The sequence below is a fragment of the Crocodylus siamensis genome, chromosome 1 (assembly GCF_052110815.1).
Source record: "Crocodylus siamensis isolate JL-2025a chromosome 1, ASM5211081v1, whole genome shotgun sequence".
Taxonomy (NCBI): domain Eukaryota; kingdom Metazoa; phylum Chordata; order Crocodylia; family Crocodylidae; genus Crocodylus; species Crocodylus siamensis.
The window spans coordinates 115,197,156-115,223,399 of record NC_143395.1 but is presented as its reverse complement, the minus strand read 5'-3'; the positions used below and the strand labels follow the sequence as shown (position 1 = coordinate 115,223,399).

Below are 26,244 nucleotides of genomic sequence, written 5' to 3'. Positions count from 1 at the left end.
CCCTGCTGATCCCCAGCACAGCCGGAGGTAAGCGGGCTCGTGGTGGGAAGGGATTAACTCCTCGCTTGCTCGGAGGAGGCCGCTGCCTGGTGCCGGGCCGGGTCAAGCCCCTGCCCAGGACCCTACTTGGCCCAGCCCCCCAGGGAGCCCCGCAACCGGAGCCGCGCGAACAGGCTGCGTAAACAGGCGCTTGAGTTAGTGCGGAGTTCGCGCAGGGGAGGGCGTGGGAGGGCCCCACCTCTGTAGGGAGTTTATTCCTCAGTCTGGACACACTGTGATTTATTTTTCCTATTGATTATCTGATTTCTCAGCCGCTCGAACAGGCTGCGTAAACAGGTGCTTGAGTTAGCGCGGAGTTCGCGTGGGAGAGGGCGCGGGAGGGCACGAGACCCTGCCTGCGACCCCCCAGAGTAGTCGGCCCCAGCTGTAGCCAGCCTACCAGAGGCATGACACGGATGGGCACGCGCCGCACCCTGAGGGTCCCCTCGGGCTCTGCGGCCCCTCCACTGGGCACCTCAGAGACGGCCACCCAGACGGAGCCCATGGTTCCGGGCTCCACGCAGACGGAGCCCCTGGCTCTTGGCTGTGGGGGCTGCCTGTCCCTTTTTCAGGCTCTGGGGCCCGGGAGCATGGCCCCCTCCCCTTGCGGGGTCTGCTCCCTGCTGGGGTCTCTGGTGCGCCAGCTGGAAGAGCTCCAGGCCACAGTCCAGAGACTGCGTGCCATCAGGGACTGTGAGCAGGAGATAGACTCCTACTGCCAGGCCCTTCTCCCCCGGGAGCCGCAGGGGAGAGCTCCATCTCCCTCCGCGACTAAGGAGGACTCTGGGACCTCCCGCTCTGCCCACTCAGGGGCATGGACCAAGGTGGTCAAGGGCCCCAAGGCCCGCCGCACCAAGGCCACTGCCCCGCCGGAGCTTAGCAACAGGTTCGCACCTCTTGCAGCCCCAGCAGAGCCCACACAGTTGCCGGCTCCCGCAGGCAACCCAGGCTCGACCGCAGCTACTGGCCCCGCTCTCCCCAAGACAAAGCGTAAGGTGTTTGTTGTGGGAGACTCCATCCTGCGGGGCACTGAGGGGGCAATCTGCCGCCCCGACCCCTTAGCCCAGGAAGTCTGCTGCTTCCCGGGGGCCCGCATCCGAGACATTGCGGAGAGGATCCCGCAGCTCCTCCGGCCTACAGACCACTACCCCATGCTCCTGATTCATGTGGGCACCAATGACACGGCTCGGAGCAACCCCAGCCAGGTCATGAGGCGCTACAGGGAGTTGGGAGCGGGGCTTAGGGGTCTGGGAGCTCAGGTGGTGTTTTCATCGATCCTCCCAGTCTCAGGCTTTGGGCTGAGGAGGGAGAGGAGGATCCATGCAGTGAACCAAAGACTGCGGAGCTGGTGTTATCGGGAAGGCTTTGGCTTCCATGACCACAGCCCGCTCTTTGGAGAGAGAGGCAGTGAGCTGCTGGGAAGAGATGGCCTCCACCTCTCTCCCCTGGGGAGGAGGCTCTTCTCAGCCAGGCTGGCTGACCTGCTCCACCGGGCTTTAAACTAAGACCGCTGGGGGATGGGAGGACTACTGCCCCTGCTGGCCCGCTCAACGGCCCTTGCAAAGCCAGCGGACCAAGGCACTTAAAGGGGCACTTAAGGGAGCCCACCCCTGCCCCAGCTCTGGCACAATCTGTGGGCAAGGCAAGAGCCCCCAAGGGCACACTTGCCTGCCTGTACACTAATGCCAGGAGCCTGGGCAACAAGCAGGATGAGCTCGTCCTCCTGCTCAGTGCAAAGAAATACGATGTCATTGGGATAACGGAGACCTGGTGGGACTCCACCCATGACTGGACCATGGGTATAGAGGGCTATACCCTGTACAGGAGGGATCGTGTTGACAAAAGGGGCGGGGGTGTAGCTCTCTATGTGAAGGAAAGCTACATGTCCCTGCAAGCTGATGTTGGCGACCGGCATGGACAGCTAGAGATCCTCTGGGTAAAAATTCGTGGGGAATTCGGCACAGGGGACACAACGGTGGGAGTCTACTACAGACCTCCCACTCAAAGTCCCGAGCTTGACCAGGAGTTCGCCCGGGAACTGACTGAGGCCGCTTGCTCCAGGACCTTGGTTGTCATGGGTGACTTCAATTACCCGGACATCTCGTGGGAAGATCACTCAGCTAAATCTGAGCCGGCACAAAGCTTTCTCTCGTGCGTGGATGACCTCTACCTGACTCAAGAAGTCTATGGGCCAACGAGAGGCAAAGCGCTGCTTGACCTGGTACTGGCTACGGGGGATGACCTAATCGGCGACCTAGTGATTGATGGGAAGTTGGGTGACAGCGACCACGAGCTGATCACCTTCACCATCCGCCGTAAAGCTGGCAAGTCAGTCAGCAACACAGAAGTCCTTGACTTCAGAAAAGCCAACTTTGACAAGCTCAAGAGGCTAGTCGGTCAGGCCCTCAGGGACCATGACCCCAGGGAGTTGGGAGTTCAAGAAGAGTGGTTGCTTCTCAAGGAAGCGATCCTCAGTGCACAAGCTAAATCTATTCCAACATGGAGGAAAGGCAGCAAGAAGGCACAGCAGCCCCCCTGGCTCTCCAGAGACCTAGCGGACCTACTGTGGCTAAAAAGGAAAGCCTACAAAGGATGGAGGACGGGATTCACCTCCAAGGAGGATTACTCCGCGCTGGTCCGGTCCTGCAGGGACCAAACCAGGAAAGCCAAGGCTGCAACTGAACTCCAACTAGCTTCAGGCATCAAGGACAACAAAAAGTCCTTTTTCAGATATGTGGGGAGCTGGAGGAAAAGCAAGGGCAATGTTGGACCCCTGCTAAACCAGATGGGGCAACTGACAACTGACGCCCAGGAAAAAGCCAACCTATTAAATAGGTACTTTGCGTCAGTCTTTCATCAGTCACACGGGATGCCCATGCCTGCTATGGGACAGGGAAATCTGGGTGAGGGGGATCCCCTGCCCTCCATCAATGCTGACCTCATGAAGGAACACCTTGAGAAGCTGGATACCTTCAAGTCAGCTGGCCCTGACAACCTGCACCAAAGGGTACTCAAGGAGCTGGCGAGCGTCATAGCCCAGCCCCTGGCACGGATCTTTGAAAACTCCTGGCGCTCTGGTGTAGTGCCCAAAGACTGGAAGAAGGCCAATGTGGTGCCGATCTTCAAGATAGGAAGGAGAGTGGATCCGGCTAACTACAGGCCCATTAGCCTGACTTCTATCCTGGGGAAGATCTTAGAAAAGTTTATTAAGGAGGCCATCCTTGAGGGACTGGCCCAGGCTAACATTCTAAGGGACAGCCAGCATGGGTTTGTTGCGGGTAGGTCTTGTTTGACCAATCTCATTTCCTTCTATGACCAGGTGACCTATCACCTGGACAAGGGAGAAGAGATTGATGTCATATATCTTGACTTCAAAAAAGCTTTTGATCTGGTATCCCATGATCACCTCTTGGCCAAACTGCCCAGTTGTGGCTTTGGCTCCACCACGATCCGCTGGCTGGGAAATTGGCTTCGTGGTCGGACCCAGAGGGTTGTGATTGATGGCAGTCACTCATCGTGGTGCCCTGTGACCAGTGGGGTCCCTCAAGGCTCTGTCCTGGGACCCATACTGTTCAACATCTTCATTAACGATGTGGATATTGGAGTCAGGAGTGGACTGGCCAAGTTCGCCGATGACACCAAACTTTGGGGCAAAGCATCCACGCCAGAAGATAGGCGGGTGATCCAGGCTGACCTGGACAAGCTCAGCAAATGGGCAGATGAGAACCTCATGGTGTTTAACACCAAAAAATGCAAGGTTCTCCACCTTGGGAGGAAAAACCTGCAGCACCCTTATAGGCCCGGCAGTGCTACGTTGGTTAGCACTACAGAAGAAAAAGACTTGGGGGTCATCATTGACCACAAGATGAACATGAGCCTGCAATGCGATGCTGCGGCTAGTAAAGCGACCAAAATGCTGGCGTGCATCCATAGATGCTTCTCGAGCAAATCCCAGGACGTCATTCTCCCCTTGTACTCGGCCTTGGTGAGGCCGCAGCTGGAGTACTGCATCCAGTTTTGGGCTCCACAATTCAAAAAGGATGTGGAGAAGCTTGAGAGAGTCCAGAGGAGAGCCATGCGCGTGATCGGAGGTCAGGAAAACAGATCTTACGATGACAGGCTGAGAGCCATGGGACTCTTTAGCCTGGAAAAGTGCAGGCTCAGGGGTGATCTGATGGCCACCTACAAGTTTATCAGGGGTGACCACCAGGATCTGGGGGAACGTCTGTTCACCAGAGCGCCCCATGGGATGACGAGGTCGAACGGTCACAAACTCCTGCAAGACCGTTTCAGGCTGGACATAAGGAAGAATTTCTTTACTGTCCGAGCCCCCAAGGTCTGGAACAGTCTGCCAGCGGAGGTGGTTCAAGCGCCTACATTGAACACCTTCAAGAGTAAATTGGATGCTTATCTTGCTGGGATCCTATGACCCCAGCTGACTTCCTGCCCTTTGGGCAGGGGGCTGGACTCGATCTCCCGAGGTCCCTTCCAGCCCTAATGTCTATGAAATCTATGAAAATACACTGTTCCGTCACAAGGGCACCCTTATCCACACTAAACTGGAAGCCCTTGATTGTGAATTGTGAATTCAAATCTGACTTAAATACACATAATTTGTTCTAAAATCACCTTCTTCCTTCAATTATTTTTTTCATTTTCTATTAAAAAAAATTCTATCATAATTGTATTTTCTATTAGTACTTCTTTAAAAATGACATGTTCAAAATTTACCTGAATATAATGTGCTTTCCATTAGGTATGTAATAGTCTTTAATTTCCTTAGTGGAATAAGAATTGTTTACAGCATCACGAGAGAGTGAGGGGAGTGGGTTATAGGAACCAATAAGACGGAGTCTCCATTTCCCAGCAGCCAGAGCTGAATCACCAGTCTGTGCTTCAGCCATAAATGTGTACCCTTTCTGGAAGAGATCAAATAAGAAAACATACCTTTTTTGCAGCTTGTGCCTCATTATGACCCCCAGTTCAGAATGAACATGATTGATATCCAGGAAAGGTAAAAATAACACCACTGTGATTTAGTTTACTTTTACATTACCCTAATGTGTGACAAACTCCCACATATCTCTTATCTGTTTAGGGTCTTTACACCGCTATAGTATGTTTTATACTGTTAAGCACCTTTCTTGGAATATCAATAGCAACAAAAATTGTAAACAATTAATTTCTTTCACACGTGTGCTCTCTCTCTCTGCTTTATTATAAATAGTCATGGCTAAGCTGGAAGCATAAGCAGATCCAGGATTTAAAACAGGGGGTGCAGGATCAGTGAGCAGTCCTGCAGGGGTGGTTGCACTTCACTCCCAGGCTCCCCACCACCACCAGGACCAGCAGCTGGAGTCTTTTTTAAGCTCCCAAATCAGGTACGAATTCCATCTCCGCCCCCACCTCGGCATCCTTCCCTTCCCTTCTATGATCAGCAACACCTCTCCTCTCCCATCCACTGCTGATCCACTTTACTTACACCTCTGGATCTACCTGCAGCTGCCACTGTCCTAGCTGCTTTTGCCCTGCCTACAGCTGGGGATGCAGCAAGTGGCTGCGGTGCAAGACGCTGGGCTTTGTCAGGGACAGAAATGGTTGGGGGTGGATTCCCCTACCCTTCACTTGCTCCCAGGTTGGTGGGGAACACATGGAGGACCAGGCACTGACAGAGAACCTGCTTGCTGCTGCCATTGCTTGCTGCTGTCCCTTCTGACTCCAGCTCCCCATGAAGCCTGGTTGGAGTAAGGTTGGAGAAGCTCTAGAGCTCCCCCCGCCCCAGATTAGCCAGAGGCAGCAACAGCGGTGGGTGAAGGATGGAAAAAATGAAAGGGAGAGGATGGGGGGTGCTGCTGAGTACAGAGGGGAAGGAGAGTGGTGCTGAGAGGGGTGGGGCAGATTCTTGCCTCCTTTGGGGATTTAAAAAAAGTCCCTGGCTGTTATTCCCACAGCGGTGTCCAAAAGGTCAGTTGAGACAGTGCCATCGCACCCCTTATGGATCCTCCCTTGGCTGAAAGAGGAGCTGAAGATTCTTTTAGAAGCGGAAAATTTTATAAGGTGCATTTTTGAAAACTACAGTGACAGTTACATTTGCAGTAACATCCTCCAGCAGTTACACTATGCATTGTCTTTGTTTGAGGGCAGTCACAATACCCAGTGATAGTGTTTCCATAGGACATACCCCATCTTAATAGTAATGTAAAAGAAAGCAAGATTTCTAGAAAGCATTATTTCAACATTGACTTGAGACAGGCATTTCTGATATTATCTATTATAGGATAAATTAAAACAAATCTTGAAAGGTAAAGTAACAAAGGTAAACTATCCATTTTGTATAAAGTGGATGAGAAGTAATGACAGGTGGAAAAGAGAAACAGCTGATGAAAACCAGACAGGTGGTGGCACCAGGAATGAAAAGGTAGGGAAATAACTGGTGAAAGCAGAGGCGATATGGGTGTAGATAGTAGGGCTATGCAAAATGGCTATGTCTCATTTTGAGTTTGGATTAGGTTGTTTTGGAGGACAGTGATTTATTTTGGTGTTTCAGATCACCACTCCATTTCAATGTGGCTGAATCTGTTTCGGAGTTTCAACACTGTTTTGGAGATTCAGATCAGCCGGGGAGGGGCAGGCACAGCTGGGTGACTGCAGGTTCTCCCGCAGCTCCTCTGGTGGGGGGAACTGCAGGAGAAGCCCCCATGGCTGCCCTACCCTGCCCAGCCCCATCCCCCACCTGGCTGGCCCCAGGCTAGTCCTGGCACTTTAAAAAAAAAAAGCCCTGTACTCACCAGCTCTAGCAGTGGCAATCAGGGCACTGGGATTGGAAGGGACCTTAGGGACAGATCACAGATAATAGCACACGGGGACCACGAGCCATGCCGGGTCCTGCCACCAAGGGCCTGGCCCTCCCAGGTAGCAGAGGGACCCCAGGGCTGGCAAGACTCAGCCGGGCCTGGCCGGGCCCAGCATGTGGTCCCCATGCTCCGTGCCAGGTCCTGCCACCAAGGGCCCAGCCCGGCCGGGCAGCAGAGGGGCCCCAAGGGCAGCATGTCCTGCCACCAAGGCCCCAGCCCAGCAGCAGAGAGACCCAAGGACCTGGCTGGGCCCGGCATGCAATCCTTAAGTGCCACACCAGGTTCTGCTAGCAAGGGCCTGGCCCAGCTGGGCGGCACACGGTTCCCAGGGCCTGCAGAACCCGGCTGGGTCCAGTGTGTAGTCCCCGCATGCTGCGCCGGGTCTTGCCACCATGGATCAGAGCGCCCCACTCCCGCTGCTGCTGCTAAAGGTAAGTTATGGGCCCTGGGTGGGGGTACTGGGGCCCTCCAGGGGGAGCTGGAACCCTGGGCAGGGGTGGGGCTATGGCCCTCCACGCGGCCTGGGACCCTGGGCGGGGGGCTGGGGCCCTGTGGTAGATAGGGGCTGTGGCTCTCCAGTGGGGAGCTGGGGCCCTGTGCGAGGAGGCACTCTATGTGCTGTGTGGGGGGGCTGCACCCAGTGGGGGCCAGGGGACCCACCCCTCCTGAGCAGACTCCCCTGCAAGGTCCCCCACATCCACAGTTCCCCCAGCAATTACCCCACACCTACCCACACACCAACCCCCATCCCTCCACACACACACACACACCTTCCCCCACACCAGTTCCCATCCCCTTCCTGCAAACACCACATCCCCCCATCATGTGCGAAGAAAATCAAAAGTACACATCAACACATATAGATATTTTGAATTTATTTTATCATGATGATAAAGACACTGGTAGGCTTCCACATTGCTTTAACATTGTAAATATTCCAATAAAGCATTGCCCAACTGATTGCTGTCTCTTTCTGTCTCCATCTAGATGTGTGTGTGTGTGTGTGTGTGTGTGTGTGTGTATAGAGTGGTCTTTTGTGTTAACTGGGGAAAAACATGGATTTTGCGATATTTTTTAAAATGGATTTGGGATGCTGCTGCAGCAGTCCAGCTGGCACAAGGGGTAGTGTCCCCAGGTACCAAGTGGCTGAGCCCCAGAAGCTCTGGAGAGTGAGTATCCCTGAGCTGCTTGCCAATGCAGCTTTTTGTATGGATGGAGCCAGGACAGGGCAGCTTTTTATACTGCTAAGGACAGCACAGGTGCTGGCCCTGGGCTCTAGCTCCCCCTGGCTGCAGGTCCAGGAAGAGCCAGGCAGGGTTATTTTGCCCCAAGTGGCAAAATTTGCTCCACAACAAAGTGCATGTCTGAGCACATGCCTTGAGGCAGAAAGCCCCAGCTCAAATTTGCACTGCATCTATTTGAGTGCATGTGCTTGCATGTGTGGACGTGCCCACAGAGTGCAGACGCCACCATAGTACCCTTCCACTACACTGTCCTGTCCCCAGGAGTGGGACAGAAAGCAGAAGCCGGAAGAGAGAGGGGGAGCCCAGAGTCCATAGGCAATATACCAGGCAGAGCAGTGGGGAAGTGATGGCCATGTGGGAGCCCATGAGTTGTATGTAAACCCCATCTGGATCATAAGCTTCCAGTTTGACTGCCCTGGTCCAGGAGAAACAATACAGAAGAAAATGTATCTTAATTGGCTAAGAAAAGCAGGATTCTTCAACCAATTTTTAAAGGATTGTTTCTTATAATGCATTTACACAAGGAGCAGCATGATGATCTTAACTGGTTTTGTGATACAAACGAAAATTAAAAATATAATAATCATGAAGAGGAGAAGAAAAAAATAGATGACAACACCACCAAAACAGAAAAATGTGGTTCTTTTTCAATTAACACCACTATAGATTATAAAGCATCCTTAAGTTGTTAATATATTGGCATTTTTTATAAAATAAGAAATTTAAGGGAAAATAGCCCAACTTGACTATGACTGTTGAAATTAATGTTGCTTAAGGTAATTTAAACCCTTTCATTCTTGCTCTTTGCTCCTCAGTTTCTTTGTCTCATCTCCTTTCTTTACCTCCTTATTCTTCCACTCTGAAGGATTTATTTTTCCTATTGATTATCTGATTTCTCACTTTTTCATACTTTTTGGTTATCTTGGGGTTTTTTTGGATAACTGGTGTTGCTTCTTAATGGGAACCACCCCAGAAGACTAAAAGCACCTCAGCAATGACTGAAAAAGACTTTTCCAGATAAATGAATAGATTCATAGATTGTTAGGGGCTGGAAGGGAATTTGCAGATCACTGGGTCCAGCCCTGCCACTCTAGGCAGGAAGACAACTGGGGTTAGGTGACCCCAGCAAGATGACTGTCTAGTTTCCTCTTCAAAACCTCCAGGATAGGTGACTGCCCCACCTCTGTAGGGAGTTTATTCCACAGTCTGGACACACTGTGATTTATTTTTCCTATTGATTATCTGATTTCTCAGCCGCTCGAACAGGCTGCGTAAACAGGTGCTTGAGTTAGCGCGGAGTTCGCGTGGGAGAGGGCGCGGGAGGGCACGAGACCCTGCCTGCGACCCCCCAGAGTAGTCGGCCCCAGCCGTAGCCAGCCTACCAGAGGCATGACACAGATGGGCATGCGCCGCACCCCGAGGTTCCCTTCGGGCTCTGCAGCCCCCCCATCGGGCACCTCAGAGACGGCCACTCAGACGGAGCCCATGGTTCCGGGCTCCATGCAGACGGAGCCCCTGGCTCTTGGCTGTGGGGGCTGCCTGTCCCTTTTTCAGGCTCTGGGGCCCGGGAGCATGGCCACCTCCCCTTGCAGGGTCTGCTCCCTACTGCGGTCTCTGGCGCGCCAGCTGGAGGAGCTCCAGGCCACAGTCCAGAGCCAACAGGGACTGTGAGCAGGAGACAGACTCCTACTGCCAGGCCCATCTCCCCCAAGGGCCGCAGGGGAGACCACCGTCTCCCTCCATGAATAAGGAGGACTCTGGGACCTCCCACTCTGCCCACTCAGGGGCATGGACCAAGGTGGTCAAGGGCCCCAAGGCCCGCCGCACCAAGGCCCCTCCCTCGCTGGAGCTTAGCAACAGGTTCGCACCTCTTGCAGCCCCAGCAGAGCCTGCTCAGTTGCCAGCTCCCGCAGACAACCCAGGCTCAACCACAGCTACTGCCCCCGCTCTCCCCAAGTCAAAGAAAAAGGTGTTTGTTGTGGGAGACTCCATCCTGCGGGGCACTGAGGGGGCAATCTGCCGACCCAACCCCTTAGCCCGGGAAGTCTGCTGCTTCCCAGGGGCCCGCATCTGAGACATTGCGGAGAGGATCCCGCAGCTCATCCGGCCCACAGACCACTACCCCATGCTCCTTATTCACGTGGGCACCAATGACATGGCTCGGAGCAACCCCAGCCAGGTCATGAGGCGCTACAGGGAGTTGGGAGCGGGGCTTAGGGGTCTGGGAGCTCAGGTGGTGTTTTCCTCGATCCTCCCAGTCTCGGGCTATGGGCTGAGGAGGGAGAGGAGGATCCATGCAGTGAACCAAAGACTGCAGAGCTGGTGTCAACCGGAAGGCTTCAGCTTCCATGACCACAGCCCGCTCTTTGGAGAGAGAGGCAGTGAGCTGCTGGGAAGAGATGGCCTCCACCTCTCTCCCCTGGGGAGGAGGCTCTTCTCAGCCAGGCTGGCTGACCTGCTCCAACAGGCTTTAAAGTAAGCCCGCTGGGGGATGGGGGGACTACTGCCCCTGCTGGCCTGCTGAGCGACCCTTGCAAAGCCAGCAGACCAAGGCACTTAAGGGAGCCCACCCCTGCCCCAGCCCTGGCACAATCTGTGGGCAAGGCAAGAGCCCCCAAGGGCACACTTGCCTGCCTGTACACTAATGCCAGGAGCCTGGGTAACAAGCAGGAGGAGCGCGTCCTCCTGCTCAGTGCAAAGAATTATGACATCATTGGGATAACGGAGACCTGGTGGGACTCCACCCATGACTGGGCCACGGGTATAGAGGGCTATACCCTGTACAGGAGGGATCGTGTTGACAAAAGGGGCAGGGGTGTAGCTCTCTATGTGAAGGAAAGCTACATGTCCCTGCAAGCTGATGTTGGTGACTGTTATGGACAGCTAGAGACCCTCTGGGTAAAAATTCGTGGGAAAAATGGCACAGGGGACACAACGGTGGGAGTCTACTACAGACCTCCCACTCAAAGTCCTGAGTTTGACCAGGAGTTGCCCAGGAACTGACTGAGGCTGCTTGCTCCAGGACCTTGGTTGTCATGGGTGACTTCAATAACCCGGACTTCTACCTGACTCAAGAAGTCTATGGGCCAACGAGAGGTAAAGCGCTGCTCGACCTGGTACTGGCTACGGGGGACGACCTAATCGGCGACCTAGTGATCGATGGGAAGCTGGGTGACAGCGACCACGAGATGATCACCTTCACCATCCGCTGTAAACTGGCAAGTCAGTCAGCAACACAGAAGTCCTTGACTTCAGAAAAGCCAACTTTGACAAGCTCAAGAGGCTTGTCAGTCAGGCCCTCAGGGACCATGACCCCAGGGAGACGGGAGTTCAAGAAGAGTGGTTGCTTCTCAACGAAGCGATCCTCAAGGCACAAGCTAAATCTATTCCAACATGGAGGAAAGGCAGCAAGAAGGCACAGCAGCTCTCCTGGCTCTCTAGGGACCTAGCGGACCTCCTGCGGCTAAAAAGGAAAGCCTACAAAGGATGGAGGACGGGATTCACCTCCAAGGAGAATTATTCTGCACTGGTCCGGTCCTGCAGGGACCAAACCAGGAAAGCCAAGGCTGCAACTGAACTCCAACTAGCTTCAAGCATCAAGGACAACAAAAATACCTTTTTCAGATCTGTGGGGAGCCGGAGGAAAAGCAAGGGCAATGTTGGACCCCTGCTAAACCAGATGGGGCAACTGACAACTGACGCCCAGGAAAAAGCCAACCTATTAAATAGGTACTTTCCATCAGTCTTTCATCAGTCCCATGGGACGCCCATGCCTGCTATGGGACAGGGAGATCCAGGTGATGAGGATCCCCTACCCTCCATAAATGCTGACCTCGTGAAGGAACACCTTGAGAAGCTGGATACCTTCAAGTCAGCCGGCCCTGAGAATCTGCACCACAGGGTACTCAAGGAGCTGGCGAGCGTCATAGCCCAGCCCCTGGCACGGATCTTTGAAAACTCCTGGCACTCTGGTGTAGTGCCCGAAGACTGGAAGAAGGCCAATGTGGTGCCGATCTTCAAGAAAGGGAGGAGAGTGGATCCAGCTAACTACAGGCCCATTAGCCTGACTTCTATCCTGGGGAAGATCTTAGAAAAGTTTATTAAGGAGGCCATCCTTGAGGGACTGGCCCAGGCTAACATTCTAAGGGACAGCCAGCATGGGTTTGTTGCGGGTAGGTCTTGTTTGACCAATCTCATTTCCTTCTATGACCAGGTGACCTATCACCTGGACAAGGGAGAAGAGATTGATGTCATATATCTTGACTTCAAAAAAGCCTTTGATCTGGTATCCCATGATCACCTCTTGGCCAAACTGGCCAGTTGTGCCCTTGGCTCCACCACTATCCACTGGCTGGGAAACTGGCTCCGTGGTCGGACCCAGAGGGTTGTAATCGATGGCAGTCACTCATCGTGGTGCCCTGTGACCAGTGGGGTCCCTCAAGGCTCTGTCCTTGGACCCATACTGTTCAACATCTTCATTAATGATGTTGACATTGGAGTCAGGAGTGGACTGGCCAAGTTCGCTGATGACACCAAACTTTGGGGCAAAGCATCCACGCCAGAAGATAGGCGGGTGATCCAGGCTGACCTGGACAAGCTCAGCAAATGGGCGGACGAGAACCTGATGGTGTTTAACACTGAAAAATGCAAGGTTCTCCACCTTGGGAGGAAAAACCTGCAGCATCCTTATAGTCTTGGCAGTGCTACGTTGGTTAGCACTACAGAAGAAAAAGACTTGGGGGTCATCATTGACAACAAGATGAACATGAGCCTCCAATGCGATGCTGCGGCTAGGAAAGTGACCAAAACGCTGGCTTGCATCCATAGATGCTTCTCGAGCAAATCCCGGGACGTCATTCTCCCTTTGTACTCAGCCTTGGTGAGGCTGCAGCTGGAGTACTGAGTCCATTTTTGGGCTCCACATTCAAAAAGGATGTGGAGAAACTTGAGAGAGTCCAGAGGAGAGCCACGCGCATGATCAGAGGTCAGGAAAACAGATCTTATGATGACAGGCTGAGAGCCATGGGACTCTTTAGCCTGGAAAACCGTAGGCTCAGGGGTGATCTGATGGCCACCTATAAGTTTATCAGGGGTGACCACCAGGATCTGGGGGAACGTTTGTTCACCAGAGCGCCCCAAGGGATGACGAGGTCGAACGGTCACAAACTCCTGCAAGACCGTTTCAGGCTGGACATAAGGAAGAATTTCTTTACTGTCCGAGCCCCCAAGGTCTGGAACAGTCTGCCAGCGGAGGTGGTTCAAGCACCTACATTGAACACCTTCAAGAGTAAATTGGATGCTTATCTTGCTGGGATCCTATGACCCCAGCTGACTTCCTGCCCTTTGGGCAGGGGGCTGGACTCAATGATCTCCCGAGGTCCCTTCCAGCCCTAATGTCTATGAAATCTATGAAATCTATGAATGAGTATTTCCTGGTATTAAGCCTGAAGTGGCCTTTCAGGAGTTTGTATCCATTTCTCCTGGTCTTCCCCGGGTTGCCCAACTGAACAGTTGTTGACTGAGCTCCTGATGCGCTCCTTTAATATAGTGGTAAGCCACTATCAAGTCCCCTCTCAGCCTTCAGGCCCAGGTCCCTCAGCCTTTCCTCATATGGCTTGCCTTGCAAGTCCCTGATCATATGGGTAGCTCTTTCCTTGACCCTCTCAAGTTTTTCCACGTCCTTATTGAAATGTGGTGCCCTGGACGCAGTACTTCAGCTGTGGTCTCACCAGTGCTGAGTACAGTGGGAATATCATTTCATTAGTTTTACATGAGATGCATCAGTGGATGCATCCCAGCGTGCTGTTTTCCCTGATGACCACCACCTCACACTGACAGCTCATATTCATGAGATAGTCAGTCATTATTCTAGTCCCTTTCGGCCGTGATGAAATAGCATCTATTCCTTTATTTCTTAAAAAACTATTTAGTTTTTCTAAGGGTTAGTTTTCCAAATGTACTCCCACTGAGGTCAATGGGAATTTTACAGTTGATTGAAATGGGAGTAAAGTTTAAGTATTTAAAAAAAATCTCATTCTGAATGATGCCATCCTCAAAGCACCCACATTAGGAAGAACTCACCTTGAGTTAGTTCAGTGATTCTCAACTAGAGTGTCACAGTATCCTGTGGTGCTCTGAGAGCATTTAAAGGTGCCACAAAATATTAACATTGTTAGGTGTGCAAACATCTACATGATTCACAAGATAAATCCAGAGATTTCAAACAAATTCATGTCGTCAAAAACCTGTTGTGGTCTTTGTGAATTCTCTGTAACAGAAGATTTACTCTATTATTTTTCTGTAGTCAAAAAAATGAATGAGAGGTAAGAGCTGGCATTTTCTGAAGGGTGCCATCAGTCTAACAAGCGGTGGCTTAAATCTAATGAGAGGTTGTTTTGAGTCTAAAAAGGCTATGAACCATTGAGTTAGTGTGACTGGATATCCACTTTGCTTCATGGGTCCATGCCAGAAAGTGGTACAAGATGCTGCTTTCCTGAGGCTGCTGGCAGATGGTAATGACTGTGCACTTGGCATATGAGGAATTTTAAGCCCGATCCCAAAAATAGCACATCTTGCCATGCCTTAAATTCTTTAGATCACAATTATGCAACTGTGGGGGTATGCAGCTTGTGATCTGGAGCCTCTCAATCTGTAACTGCCCCTGCCATGCGATTGGCTACAGCACAGGGCATTAAATGTTCTGGGGTCACCTCCACGGGATCAAGCCAGGGGGAAACCCTGGGTCCTGCTCAGTTCCCCATACCAGGAAGGGGGCAGCTGTGTCCTTGACCCTGGAACTGCTCCTTCCACTGCTGTTAAGAATCAACTAATCATTGGTATCAGAAAAGGGGTAGCCTCAGGTCTGGGATATATACCACATATTCAATTTAAAGTTGGATACACACCAGCTACAACCATGTTCCACGTTAAATGTGAGGCAAATGTGTTTCACATTAAATGAGGCATTTCTTTGTAGATTATTTACTGGTTTATCTAAATATAAATCCTTGTATATGTCCCATATTACAATTTATGGTGCAGTTAACATGTTAATTGCATGATAAATATAAATATGCAAGGGAACTGAGATGCTGTGTCATAGCACACCCCACTAACTGTCATTCAAATCTGTCACATTACATCACTGCTGGACCACCTGTCTAACTCCCTTGACATTTTTAAAACAAGTATAGCATTAGTTCAGTAGGAAAAACAACAGAAATATCCTGCCCATTAAAAACAGAGAGAGAAAAAATGGAGTTATTGGGCATGGAGAGGCATAAAATATAAATCTTGGTGAAAGAGAGATACTGTATTTACTCAATTCTAAAATGCGGTACCCCCACCATTTACGTATCATGGTGAGGAAAGCCCATCATCTTAGAATTGAGTATGAGAGTGGGGGCAGGGGCAAGCAGCTGCTGTGGCTTGGACTCCAGACACTAGCTTACCCTCCAGTTCCCACTATAGCTCCTGCCTGCCCCCACAACCTTCCTGTACCCCACTATTAGCACCCTGCAGCCTCTTCCCACCATTTCTCCCCCTCTCCTCCTTGCCCTTATTTCATGCTAGCATGTCCAAACTGTAGCATGGAGCACTGAGCATGGCATCAGACCAGCCCTGTAGCCCTGGCATGGAGTTCAAATGGCTCCTAAGGGAGCTGGGCTGGGGCTGTGCTCAGTCCCCCAGGCTAGAATGTGGACGTGGCCTGCTAGTGCAGAGTAAGGATAAGTGTAAAGGAGAGCAGGGAAGCAGAGGCAAGCTTCTTGATGCCTCCACTCACTGCTTGCGCTCCTGCAGCAGTGCGGTGGATGTCTCACTGCTTAAGCTCCTGCAGTAGTGGGGTGGATGAATTAAAGACAACCACCTAATTAGATTTATACATGGAAAATTTATAAAAACCTTAAATTCAAGGTCATCTTAAATTTGAGTACAATTTAGTTCATGAAGGAAGAATGAGATGAAACTAAGTTGTCATGGTGAACTGGTAAAATTCCAAGTAACTGACTTTTCTATTCACTTTATTAAAATATAATCAATAATGATTTTTAAAAATGTGGCAATATGAGAAAAATAATTCCTAGAATAGATTGGAAGAGAGATGGCCTAGAAAGTAAAAAAAAGAGTTTTAAAGTGAAAAAGAGAGCCAAGAGTCTTTGTTCTTGAGTATTATGCAGGGAGAGCTTTGACCCAGGAAAGTAAGGCTGTATTTATACTTGAACCTAATAAGCAGGGATCCTGATGTTCTCTGAGTCAAAAAGATCCCTAATTTTTGGTTAAAAAAATAACCCCAAATTCACATTTCTCCATGATTAAAATAAAACATATATAACTACTTCACAGTCAGGGCGGCTAGGATCTGGAACCAACTTCCAAGGGAAGTGATGCTGTCTCCTACCGTGGGGGTCTTTAAGAAGAGGCTTGATGCCTACCTGGCTGAAGTCATTTGAGCCCAGTTTTTCTCCTGCCTAGGCAGGGGGTTGGATTTGCAGATCTACAACGTCCCTTCCAACTCTACTTCTATGATTCTATGAAGTGGTGTTTCATTTAAATCACTGAACATGTGGATTTGTTACTTTTTTTTAACCGAAAATTGGAGATTTTTTTATATAAAAGAAAACCAGGATCCCTGATAATACAAATCATTGGTATCAAGCAGATGGCAGCCTCAGGTCTGGGGAACATGTGTGGTGGCCAGAACCAGAGGGGTTACTATCATGAGCAATACATATATGCTCTTGGAGACATCCAGGCAATTGTTTAGCAGTTAATATTAGCTAATGCAAAGCTTGCAAGTTTGTAACCCACAAGTGGAATTTGTCTGTCACAATTTAACCAAAAAGTTGAATCTAACAGTTTGCACTAATTGTGGGATTGACTGGGCCCCAAAAATAAGCAAAACCACAAGATTAGCTGATCTAACAGGTGTTTTAAAGGTCAGCCATAACAAGATCTGACCACCTAACATAATTAGCACATTGCAAAGAATCCAAGGAATAAGAAACCAAGGGGTTGGGCTTGGGCAGAGTATTGCTAATTTCAAACCTCAAAGTAATGTGGTGTAATTTGCTTATTGGGTGAACCTGAGTTTGGGCGGTAACCTTTCATGATACTTTCTAACACCTTTTAATCCCATAGGGTAACAGCTATTAAGCAAGATTGTGAGTGGCTCTAAAGCCAACAGATTAGCATAAGATAAGGCATAAAGGAATGTGCATGTCAAGTGACCAGTTTGAAGGACAGGACAGAAGGACCATCACTGTACCAAGCCTGGACCCCAGACTCTCAGTGTGAGCGAGGACCAGATCCTGACCAAGGGACCTTCCCAGTGACCCCTCAGACAGCATTTACTGGGGACGCCTAACTTCACTGGAACAACTTGGTGCGCACCTGGCGTAGAGGGACTGCAGATAAGCTGCCAATCCCATGTGGGAATGCTTTGTCATTTTGTCTATCTGTTGTTATTATTTACTATTAGCGCTTTATTATTGTACTATTTGTTTGTCACATTAACCTTTCTGTTAACTGTTGTATGCTACGCTATAAGTAAATTTTCCTTTATTTCACTCCCAACTCACCTCCTCAATCCCAAACCCAGCAGCCTAATGGCTGATACACTCACAGCACCTAGCCAGCCTGTGACAAACATGCCACCCATTCAATCTAAATTGGGATACAAACCAACCACAAAAATGTTCCACATTAAATAAGGAATATCTTTGTAGCTGGTTTGATATTTTACTCTGCCATAAATCCTGGAACATGGATATTACAATATATTGTGCATTTAACATTTTAAGCTGAGGGTCCTTGTTCTTGGGTAGCATGCAGAAGGGGAACTTTGACCCAGGTGCATTTATACATGAACATAATAAGAATTGAAGAGTTATTATTGTGGCAGGGCAGTAGGGGGCGCTCCTGCATTGAGCCACCTATCTCACTGCGCCTGACCACCTTCCAGGTTCTGAGTGCCTCCCTGGGGGCGCCTCACATCTGGCTGACCCCCTTCCTGAAGCACACCCGCTAGCCTGGGGGTAAAACTGCCACCACCCAGGGATGGGCTTGATTCTGGCTCTGCGCACCCTGGGAAACAAAGGCCTAGTAACCCTCACGGGAACTTGATTCACTTCAAGAACTTGGGATGCTTCTCTCAGTCAGAAGCACAAGTAGTGGTCTCCCTTAGTCAGCCAAACCAAGGGGACCCAAAGGCATAATCTAGACCCACTCCTCATAAATTGCCCATGCTAGGTACAAAGCAGAATTTTATTGGTAACAAGGGGTAGGGTTGGAATAGGGTACAGGGTATAGCAATATCAGAGAAATCTCATAGAGCAAACTGGCATGGCTAGGTAGCCTTTGATCACGCATATGAGTTACTGCAAGCTATATATGTAGTTAGAACTCAGGTAGCTTACTCACAAGTATCATCCAGAGGCAGGTGGAAATTCCCTCTGGAGGCAAGCAGCTCCTTGATCAAGAGTTTTGAGAGAGAGTGCAGGTTTCTGCTGGTCCAGGTCTTCTCGCTCTCTGAGTCTTCCTCATGGCTGCTGCCCCCTCCTCCTGGGCAGTCCTTAACTTATATAGCCCTTGTGACCTCATTTACCTGGTCCAATGGAGGTCACTACCTGTTGGCTGTTAGCCAACCAATTTGAAAAGTATCACTGGTTGCTGGGCAGACTGGCAGTTCCTAGCTCCCCAGGGAGCCCAAGCCCCTCACCCAGGTATGTGATACTGTAGGCAGAGGGAGCAGGTTTCCCCCCTCCCTCAGGAATGTACCCAGCTCAGGTTACCTAAAGAGACAGGGTAAGGTGTGTATCCTCTGCAGGGCCCATAGTAACCAAATTGTCACAGAGCAGAGTTTTTGGGGAGAAATAGAAGTGGCTTTTTGCCACACTCATGTCCTAATTTCTAATGGCACATTTGGCAGATTATATGCAATTCTGTTTTCTGTACACTAAGAAAATGATGCTGAGTCTGAAAAAATGCACCAGAAGGCAAGCAAAGTATTTTGTCACAGCAAAAATATTAAGAAAGGCTAGGTCTCATTTCTGCCTATACACCAGATTTTAGGAGAAGAATCTTTATTTGTGTGTTCATATGACATAAAATTAATAGTATGGCAGAAAGAAAAAATTACACCAGTAGCATGATTAGATTCATAGCTCCTTTTAAAAAAAAAGGGATCATTGCCACTGAAGATGAGAAGTCTAGTATATTTGCAATTCAAGCAGAACATACTTATTCAAGACAGTATTAATTTAAAAATATTGTCTTGTAAAAAGTTATACATATGAGTAACTTTACCCAGTTAAGTAATCACCACTGGCCAATGGTGAATATAAGGCTAAATTTCATGAAAATATTTATATTTTTTTTTTTAAAGTGTTTTGCTACCTTTATATTTAGGAAATCAGGGGGGTACTTCTAATGTCTCATTTGCTGAAAATGTCTTCTTTGCTGCAAAACAAGCCAATTTTTTCTTGTTCTTTTTCCTGGAGACAAGCTGGAAAACTGATCACTATTCTCGTTATAACATCATTTACATATTTATGTAGGAGGGACATATTTATGTAAGGAGGAACAATTTATTATGTCCCTCCTTATCTTTTCTCTTTTATACAAAAGCCTGATTCCTGCAGCCTTTCCTTACAAGTTATCTTTTTAAAAACTCTTTTAACCTACTTGTGCTCAGGAGTTCACAAACTCAAAAGCTTTGTGAACAGTAAAGAGAATAACGAAAAAATGCTTCTGTTTAGTAATGGTAGCCATGCCTATGAATTACTTTTTGCTTCCTTTTCTTCTCCCCCCTCCCCCAAAAGGTATATTTCTCAATACCACAAAACATAGAACTAAAATATGTATCCTGAGTGTAATACCTGCAGAAGGGAACCAGATACTATTGGTATTCTGCAGATTTTAACCTCAGTGTCAATCATTTTGAAATTAAGTTTCAGGAGAGGTTTTTCAGCAGAGCAACAATATTTGCTGATACAGTTTTCTAGCTTTACTGTGAGTTGCTGATTCATAGTTTCTGAAGCATAAACTTAAATGAGAGGCTTATTTCAAGAAAAAAGCTTGCTCTGTATTAATTTTTTGACATAGGAATTTGGATATATTATATCATATCTTGCTTACTGTAGCACATCTTTACCGTGTTTTATATTTTACTGTTATAAAGAACGTGTAGCATGCATTGATATTCTAAGGCAGCTATATTACTATAGCAGCATGACAGACTGCATGCTAGAGCAACTACAGACATCCCATAAAAAAACTAATGTAGTTGTCTATGTAATTTACTGGTCCACTGGAATTCTAATTAACCATATATAAATTTGGAGAGAATAACTATAACCAGCTGTATGGTTTAATGTTTTATTTTTATTGAGAGATGCAGTATTTGAAAATAAAGTTCCAGTGTAAAAACTAGAGCATCATAACTGCATAATTCTGGTCTTAAACTCAGATCCTGAACTACTTTTCCTCCTGCATTGTTTAAAGCAGTGGTGCTCAGCCTTCTTCCTCAGCCGGCCGGATGAGCAGTGCCCTAACGGTCTGCAGGCCAGATAAAGTTGGCAGCCCTGATCTGGTGGGTACCTTCTGATCACACAGAGGGAGGCATGAAGCAACATAGCCATGACCTACCTCCTTGCCCCCAGGGAAATGGGGTGTGGCTTGGCCCCACAGGGGGAAGGGGCATGGCCCAGCCTCAATCTGGCCCTAAAGGAAGAAAGGGGGTGTAGCCTAGCACAGCAAGTGGAGGGGAAGGGGTATGGCCCAGCCCCAACCTGGACCCATCATGGAAAAAGGGAGAGTAGCTTGGCCCCTCAGGGAGAAAGGGGTCAGAGCTTGGTCCCAATCCAACCTGCTGGCTGCAACAGGAGTGCAGGGCTTGGGATTTGGGAATTTGGCAGGGAGGAGGATAATCGTATTAATGCTGCCAAAGCTCCCCTGCTGCCATATTTCCTGCCCCATGGGGAGCCCCACGGCCCAGATGTGATGTCTCCGCAGGCTGGAAGTAAGCATAGGTAAGCAAGCAGCTGTTGGTACAACATACCACATTATCAGCGCTTGGTAATGCACAGAACTTCTTAAGTACAGGCATACCTTGTTTTATTGCACTTTGCTTTATTGCACTTCGCAGATATTGTGTTTTTTACAAATTGAAGGTTTGTGGCAACCCTGCATCGAGCAAGTCTATCGGCGCCATTTTTCCAACAGCATTTGCTCACTTCGTGTCTCTGTGTCACATTTTGGTAATTCTCGCAATATTTCAAACTTCAGCAACCACCACCCTGATCAGTCAGCAGCCATCAACATCGAGGCAAGACCCTCCACCAGCAAAAAGATCACGACTCGCTGAAGCCTCAGATGATGGTTAGCATTTTTTAGCAATAAAGTATTTTTTAATTAAGGTATGTACATTGTTTTTTTAGACATAATGCTATTGCATACTTAATAGACTACAGTATACTGTAAACATAACTTTTATATGCACTGGGAAACCAAAAAATTCGTGTGACTCACTTTATTGCGATATTCGCTTTATTGCGGTGGTCTGGAACCGAACCCGCAATATCTCCGAGGTATGCCTGTACACTGAACGTGTTTATGCTTATTGACAAAAACTTCAGTAAGATAGATGGATTTGGACTGCTATGTAAAACTAGCTTAATGAAATTTAAATCACACAAAGTATAAGGTCATGCATGTAAGGACTCAAAAAATATCTTCTAAAGGTGGACCTCATCAGTGTGACAGAAAACTAGGAGGTATTAGCTGAGCTGCTTGTATTACCTGAGCACAGCATGATCTCAAACCGCTAAATGATCTGACGGTAAAAAGGTAAAAGAGATCCTAAAAGGTATCAAGTAAAGAATTCTCAGAAGAACAGTAATATTAGTGCCGTTGAAGAAGGCATTATTAATACCTCGCTTCCAGGAGTGGCTGTGGCCACTTCTAGGAGCAGCTGTGGCTGCTTCTGGGAGCGACTGCAGCGATCAGCCAGCACTTGCAGGGGAGCACCAGTACTCCCGCCTGCCCATCACCTAAGTGGCGAGCAAGGCTAGTCAGGGGGTGCACCGGTGTTCTCAGGGGGTGCACGTGCACCCCCGTGCACCCACTACGCATCACCACTGCATGAAGGTACTTCACAAAAGTTAGTCACTGGCTTTTAGAAGTGACTGGAGTGAAGAGGAGACCTTTTAACACCTGTCCTGAACTGGAGAGTGAAGCAGTCTCTCAGAGTGGTGGCATGGCTAGGAGATCTCCATGTGCTTAGTACTGTGACTGGCTGTTCTACTTTGCCTCAGTTACGTTGCAAAGGGAAATCTCTATTGAACCCTCCTGAAGTGGAGCCAGAATTAGAGTTCTCTCACCACTGACAACTTCCTGAGGGGTTGATGAGGCAGGGGAATCAAGGCACCAGCACATGATAGCCCAGGATATCTCCCGCAATATCTCTCCCACTGTGGACTTGTCTATGCCTAACTGGTTGGCAAAACAAAGACTGTGTGGCCAGGGCCTCAGTCATGTCTGCATGCAACACAGGACCTGAATGAGCTCTCTGAAAAAGCAATGGAAGGCTTTGACTGTGCTGGCGGAAGAACAGCACACACTGGACTTGCTGGCACTACTGGACTGAAAGCCCTGAGGCACAGGGCAGTAAGGATTCATTGCAGGTTGGAAGTGAAATTGATGAGCCGCTGTCAGGGGAAAATGAACAAGTGCACAATGGCTTTGTACTTCCAGTTGAAGATGGGGAGGTGGGGGTAAGTTCTTGGTAGGTGTGGTTCCCTGGGCAGCCAGGCAATCAACACTTCTCTGCATTCAGCTGTCCTCAGGAACCTCTACACACAGAGCTCCCTGTAAAGCATATTGGGACCATAGCACACCTGGCTTCAAAATGCTGGCAGCACATGCTCTTGCCATGCTCTACAGTGCTCCGGTACTTGAACACCTGTATGTGTACCTCCTGCTATGCTTTTATCACACTGGTAGTTTCTGGAAAATGTTTAGTGCTTCAGTTGAATGCCAGTCCATAGTCTTAGGCTATTCAGAGAATTTGATTCTGAAACAGTTTACCAAAAGAAGTAGACAGGCAAAAAGACCTGAATAAAGACCTGATCACCCTAACAGCCTTTCTCTGTACCTGTCCCATTTTGAATTTACCCATCTCAAATGAGAATGACCAGAATAATGTACAGTAGGACTGTCAAACAAAAGAAGGCTGAGGAGGGAATCTAGTGGTTTACAAACTAGTCAGGGGGGACCAGCAGGCATTGGGGGAGTCCCTGTTCCCCCAAGCACTACCAGGAGCAACTAGAAATAAGGGTCACAAGCTGGCAGAGGGTAAACTCAGGCTAGAGATCAGGAGGTGCTACTTCACGGTCAGGGCAGCTAGGATCTGGAACCAACTTCCAAGCGAAGTGGTGCTGGCTCCTACCCTGGGGGTCTTTAAGACAAGGCTAGACAATCACCTTGCTGGGGTCATTTGACCCCAGTACTCTTTCCTGCCAAGGCAGGGGGTCGGACTTGATGATCTGCTCAGGTCCCTTCCGACCCTGCTAACTATGAAACTATGAAACCTATAGCCCATGGGCCAGGTCTGGCCTACAGAAAGGAGGTCATTCAGCCCATAAGGCAAATGATCCACCTGTGGATCTGGCCAGTGGGACTTATTTCTAGAGCTGCCAGAGTCAGTGTGTCAGCACTCAGACAAGCACTCAGAAAGTTAAGACCACCATTCATAGCCCTCTCAATTTGCTGACAAATTTCTGGGTTTTGGTTGCTATTAGTGACTAAAATCAGCAGTAATTGGCAAAGGAAAAAAGGGAGGTGAGCAGCAGCAGTTAACACCTTGGATACTGGCTGTGCCAACACAGCATCTCTGGCAGCCACAGTGAGAACCCTGTGGCCTGGATCCTAAGTGGGTCATCCAGACCATCAGAAGGCCCATGGGCCAGATGACCTACTGCCTGCCTGTAGTCCATCCCCTGGTAGCTGACATGGAAAATAGCCTGCCAGCCTATTTGAGTTTGACATCCATGATGCACAGAATTCCATATACCTATGTGCCTTGTACAATGTCTGACCAGTTTATGAATACTGATTATATGATGTGGTTGCCTATAGTAGCAGACCACTGAACTCAGTGATGCAGGCAGCAATTTTAGGCCAATGTTTCTTAAAGAGATACAATCATTTTGATAAAAAAGTCCACATGGTAGCTTAACAGATCATCAGATCAGCAAGTTAGCAACAATCAACTTGTGTCAAAATTGAAATAATTATAAAAACACTGATTCCTACAAACTTTTACATTTATTTTTGTTATGTTGTAATTGAAAGGAGCATCTTCCCTGGGGCTCCCTCCCCAAAATCAACTTATTACTTGAATTGAAAATTTAAATAATGGATTTAAGCTTTCCATTTTTTTTTTACTATTTGATTACAATCAAACTATAATTGTTTTAGGTATGACTTATGAAATATGACTATCAATTTCTGCATATCAGTGCTACTGTGATGTGAAGGTTTACAATCAGGGTTAAATGTCTAGATTTCTCAAACCCAAAACATTACTAAGTAGTGATTAAAATTAAAGGAAATATTTTTCCAAAATCAGTGAGTGAACTGTTTCTGTAAACCATGCCAGGACCCAAATATAACTTCTATTTTTAAAACAGCAGTGCTACAGCATCACTGTGCTGAATGCTTTCCATATTAAAGCCAATGAATTACTTGCCTGTGACAGAGGTATGAACCCCTCCGCCCCCCTGAACCTTGGGCCAGATCTGGACCATGGGGCTCCCCCTACTCCATAACTACAGAACCAGTGGCTGCAACAGCAGCTGTGGTGGGTCCACTAGTGGTGGTGGAAGTCCAATGGCAGTGGTGGGGCCAAGTGGTGGTAGAGTCAAGTGGCTGCAGAGTAAGTGGGGATGTGCCAACACAGCCCTCACTAGACTTCCTGCCACCAATGGGTACGTCCAGTGGGTCTTAGGGCCCCCAAATTCTGTGGCAGGTCCCACCCCCAACTTCCAGTAGCCTATCAGTAGCCCAGTGGGCCAGATACAATGGCACTGTGGGCTGAATCTGACCTGTGGGCCATGTGTTTCACACTCCTGACCCTACAGATCTCACACAGTGGGTAACAATAACACAGTGGAGTGAGGGAATGTAGGACAAGATAATAGCTTAAAATAGTGTATGTTACTCTTAGTTTGCCATCTTCTTAGACTATCTTCACAAATACCATTTGCACACATAATTATTCAAGCTTCATAGATTCATAGATATTAGGGTCAGAAGGGACCTCAATGGATCATCAAGAACAACCCCCTGCCCCAGGCAGGAAAGAGTGCTGGGGTCAGATGACCCTAGCCAGATGCTTGTCCAAGCTCCTCTTAATGACCCTCAAAGTAGGGGAGAGCACCACCTCCCTTGGAAGCCTATTCCAGATTCTGGCAACCCTTACCATAAAAAAGACTTCCTGATGTCTAACCTGAATCTGCTTACTGTCAGGTTGTGGCAGTTATTTCTAGTTACTCCAAGGGGTGCCCTGGTAAACAGAGCATGTCCTATCTCTTGCTGTCCCCCACTGATGAATTGGTAGATCCCCTCTCAGCCTTTGCTTGTGGAGGCTGAAGAGAGTCAGGTCCCTCAATCTCTCCTCAGAGGGCCTTATCTGCAGGCCCCTAACCATACAAGTGGCCCTCCTCTGGACCCTCTCAAGGTTATCCACATCCCTCTTGAAATGTGGCACCCAAAACTGGATGCAGTACTCCAGCTGTGGCCTCATCAGTGCCACATAGAGGGGAAGTATCACCTTCCTGGACCTGTTTGTGATGCACCTGCTAATGCATGATAAAGTGCTGTTAGCTTTACTGATCACTTCATCACATTGACGACTCATGTTCATCTTGGAGTCAGCTATGACTCTGGGATTCCTGGTTCAGGATGTGAAAATGGACAATACAGAGATAATAGGAATGGTACTGGAGGTCATGCAGTATTCAGGAAGAAATTAAAGTAAGACCACTTGTAACACCCTACATTTACAATGTGCAGGTATTAAAGAATTAAGAAAGGATAGCATGGATAAA

At 48.7% G+C, this 26,244-nt stretch overlaps 1 protein-coding gene across 1 annotated transcript in view; it reads right to left on the bottom strand.

Annotated features, from left to right (window-relative positions):
* ADGB (androglobin) overlaps window positions 1-26,244 on the bottom strand; it is a 279,220-nt gene that overhangs the window by 55,461 nt on the left and 197,515 nt on the right. The window contains exon 27 of the mRNA XM_090041017.1: window positions 4,771-4,958. Coding sequence (XP_089897143.1) covers window positions 4,771-4,958 — 188 coding nt within the window. The remainder of the gene's footprint in view (window positions 1-4,770; window positions 4,959-26,244) is intronic.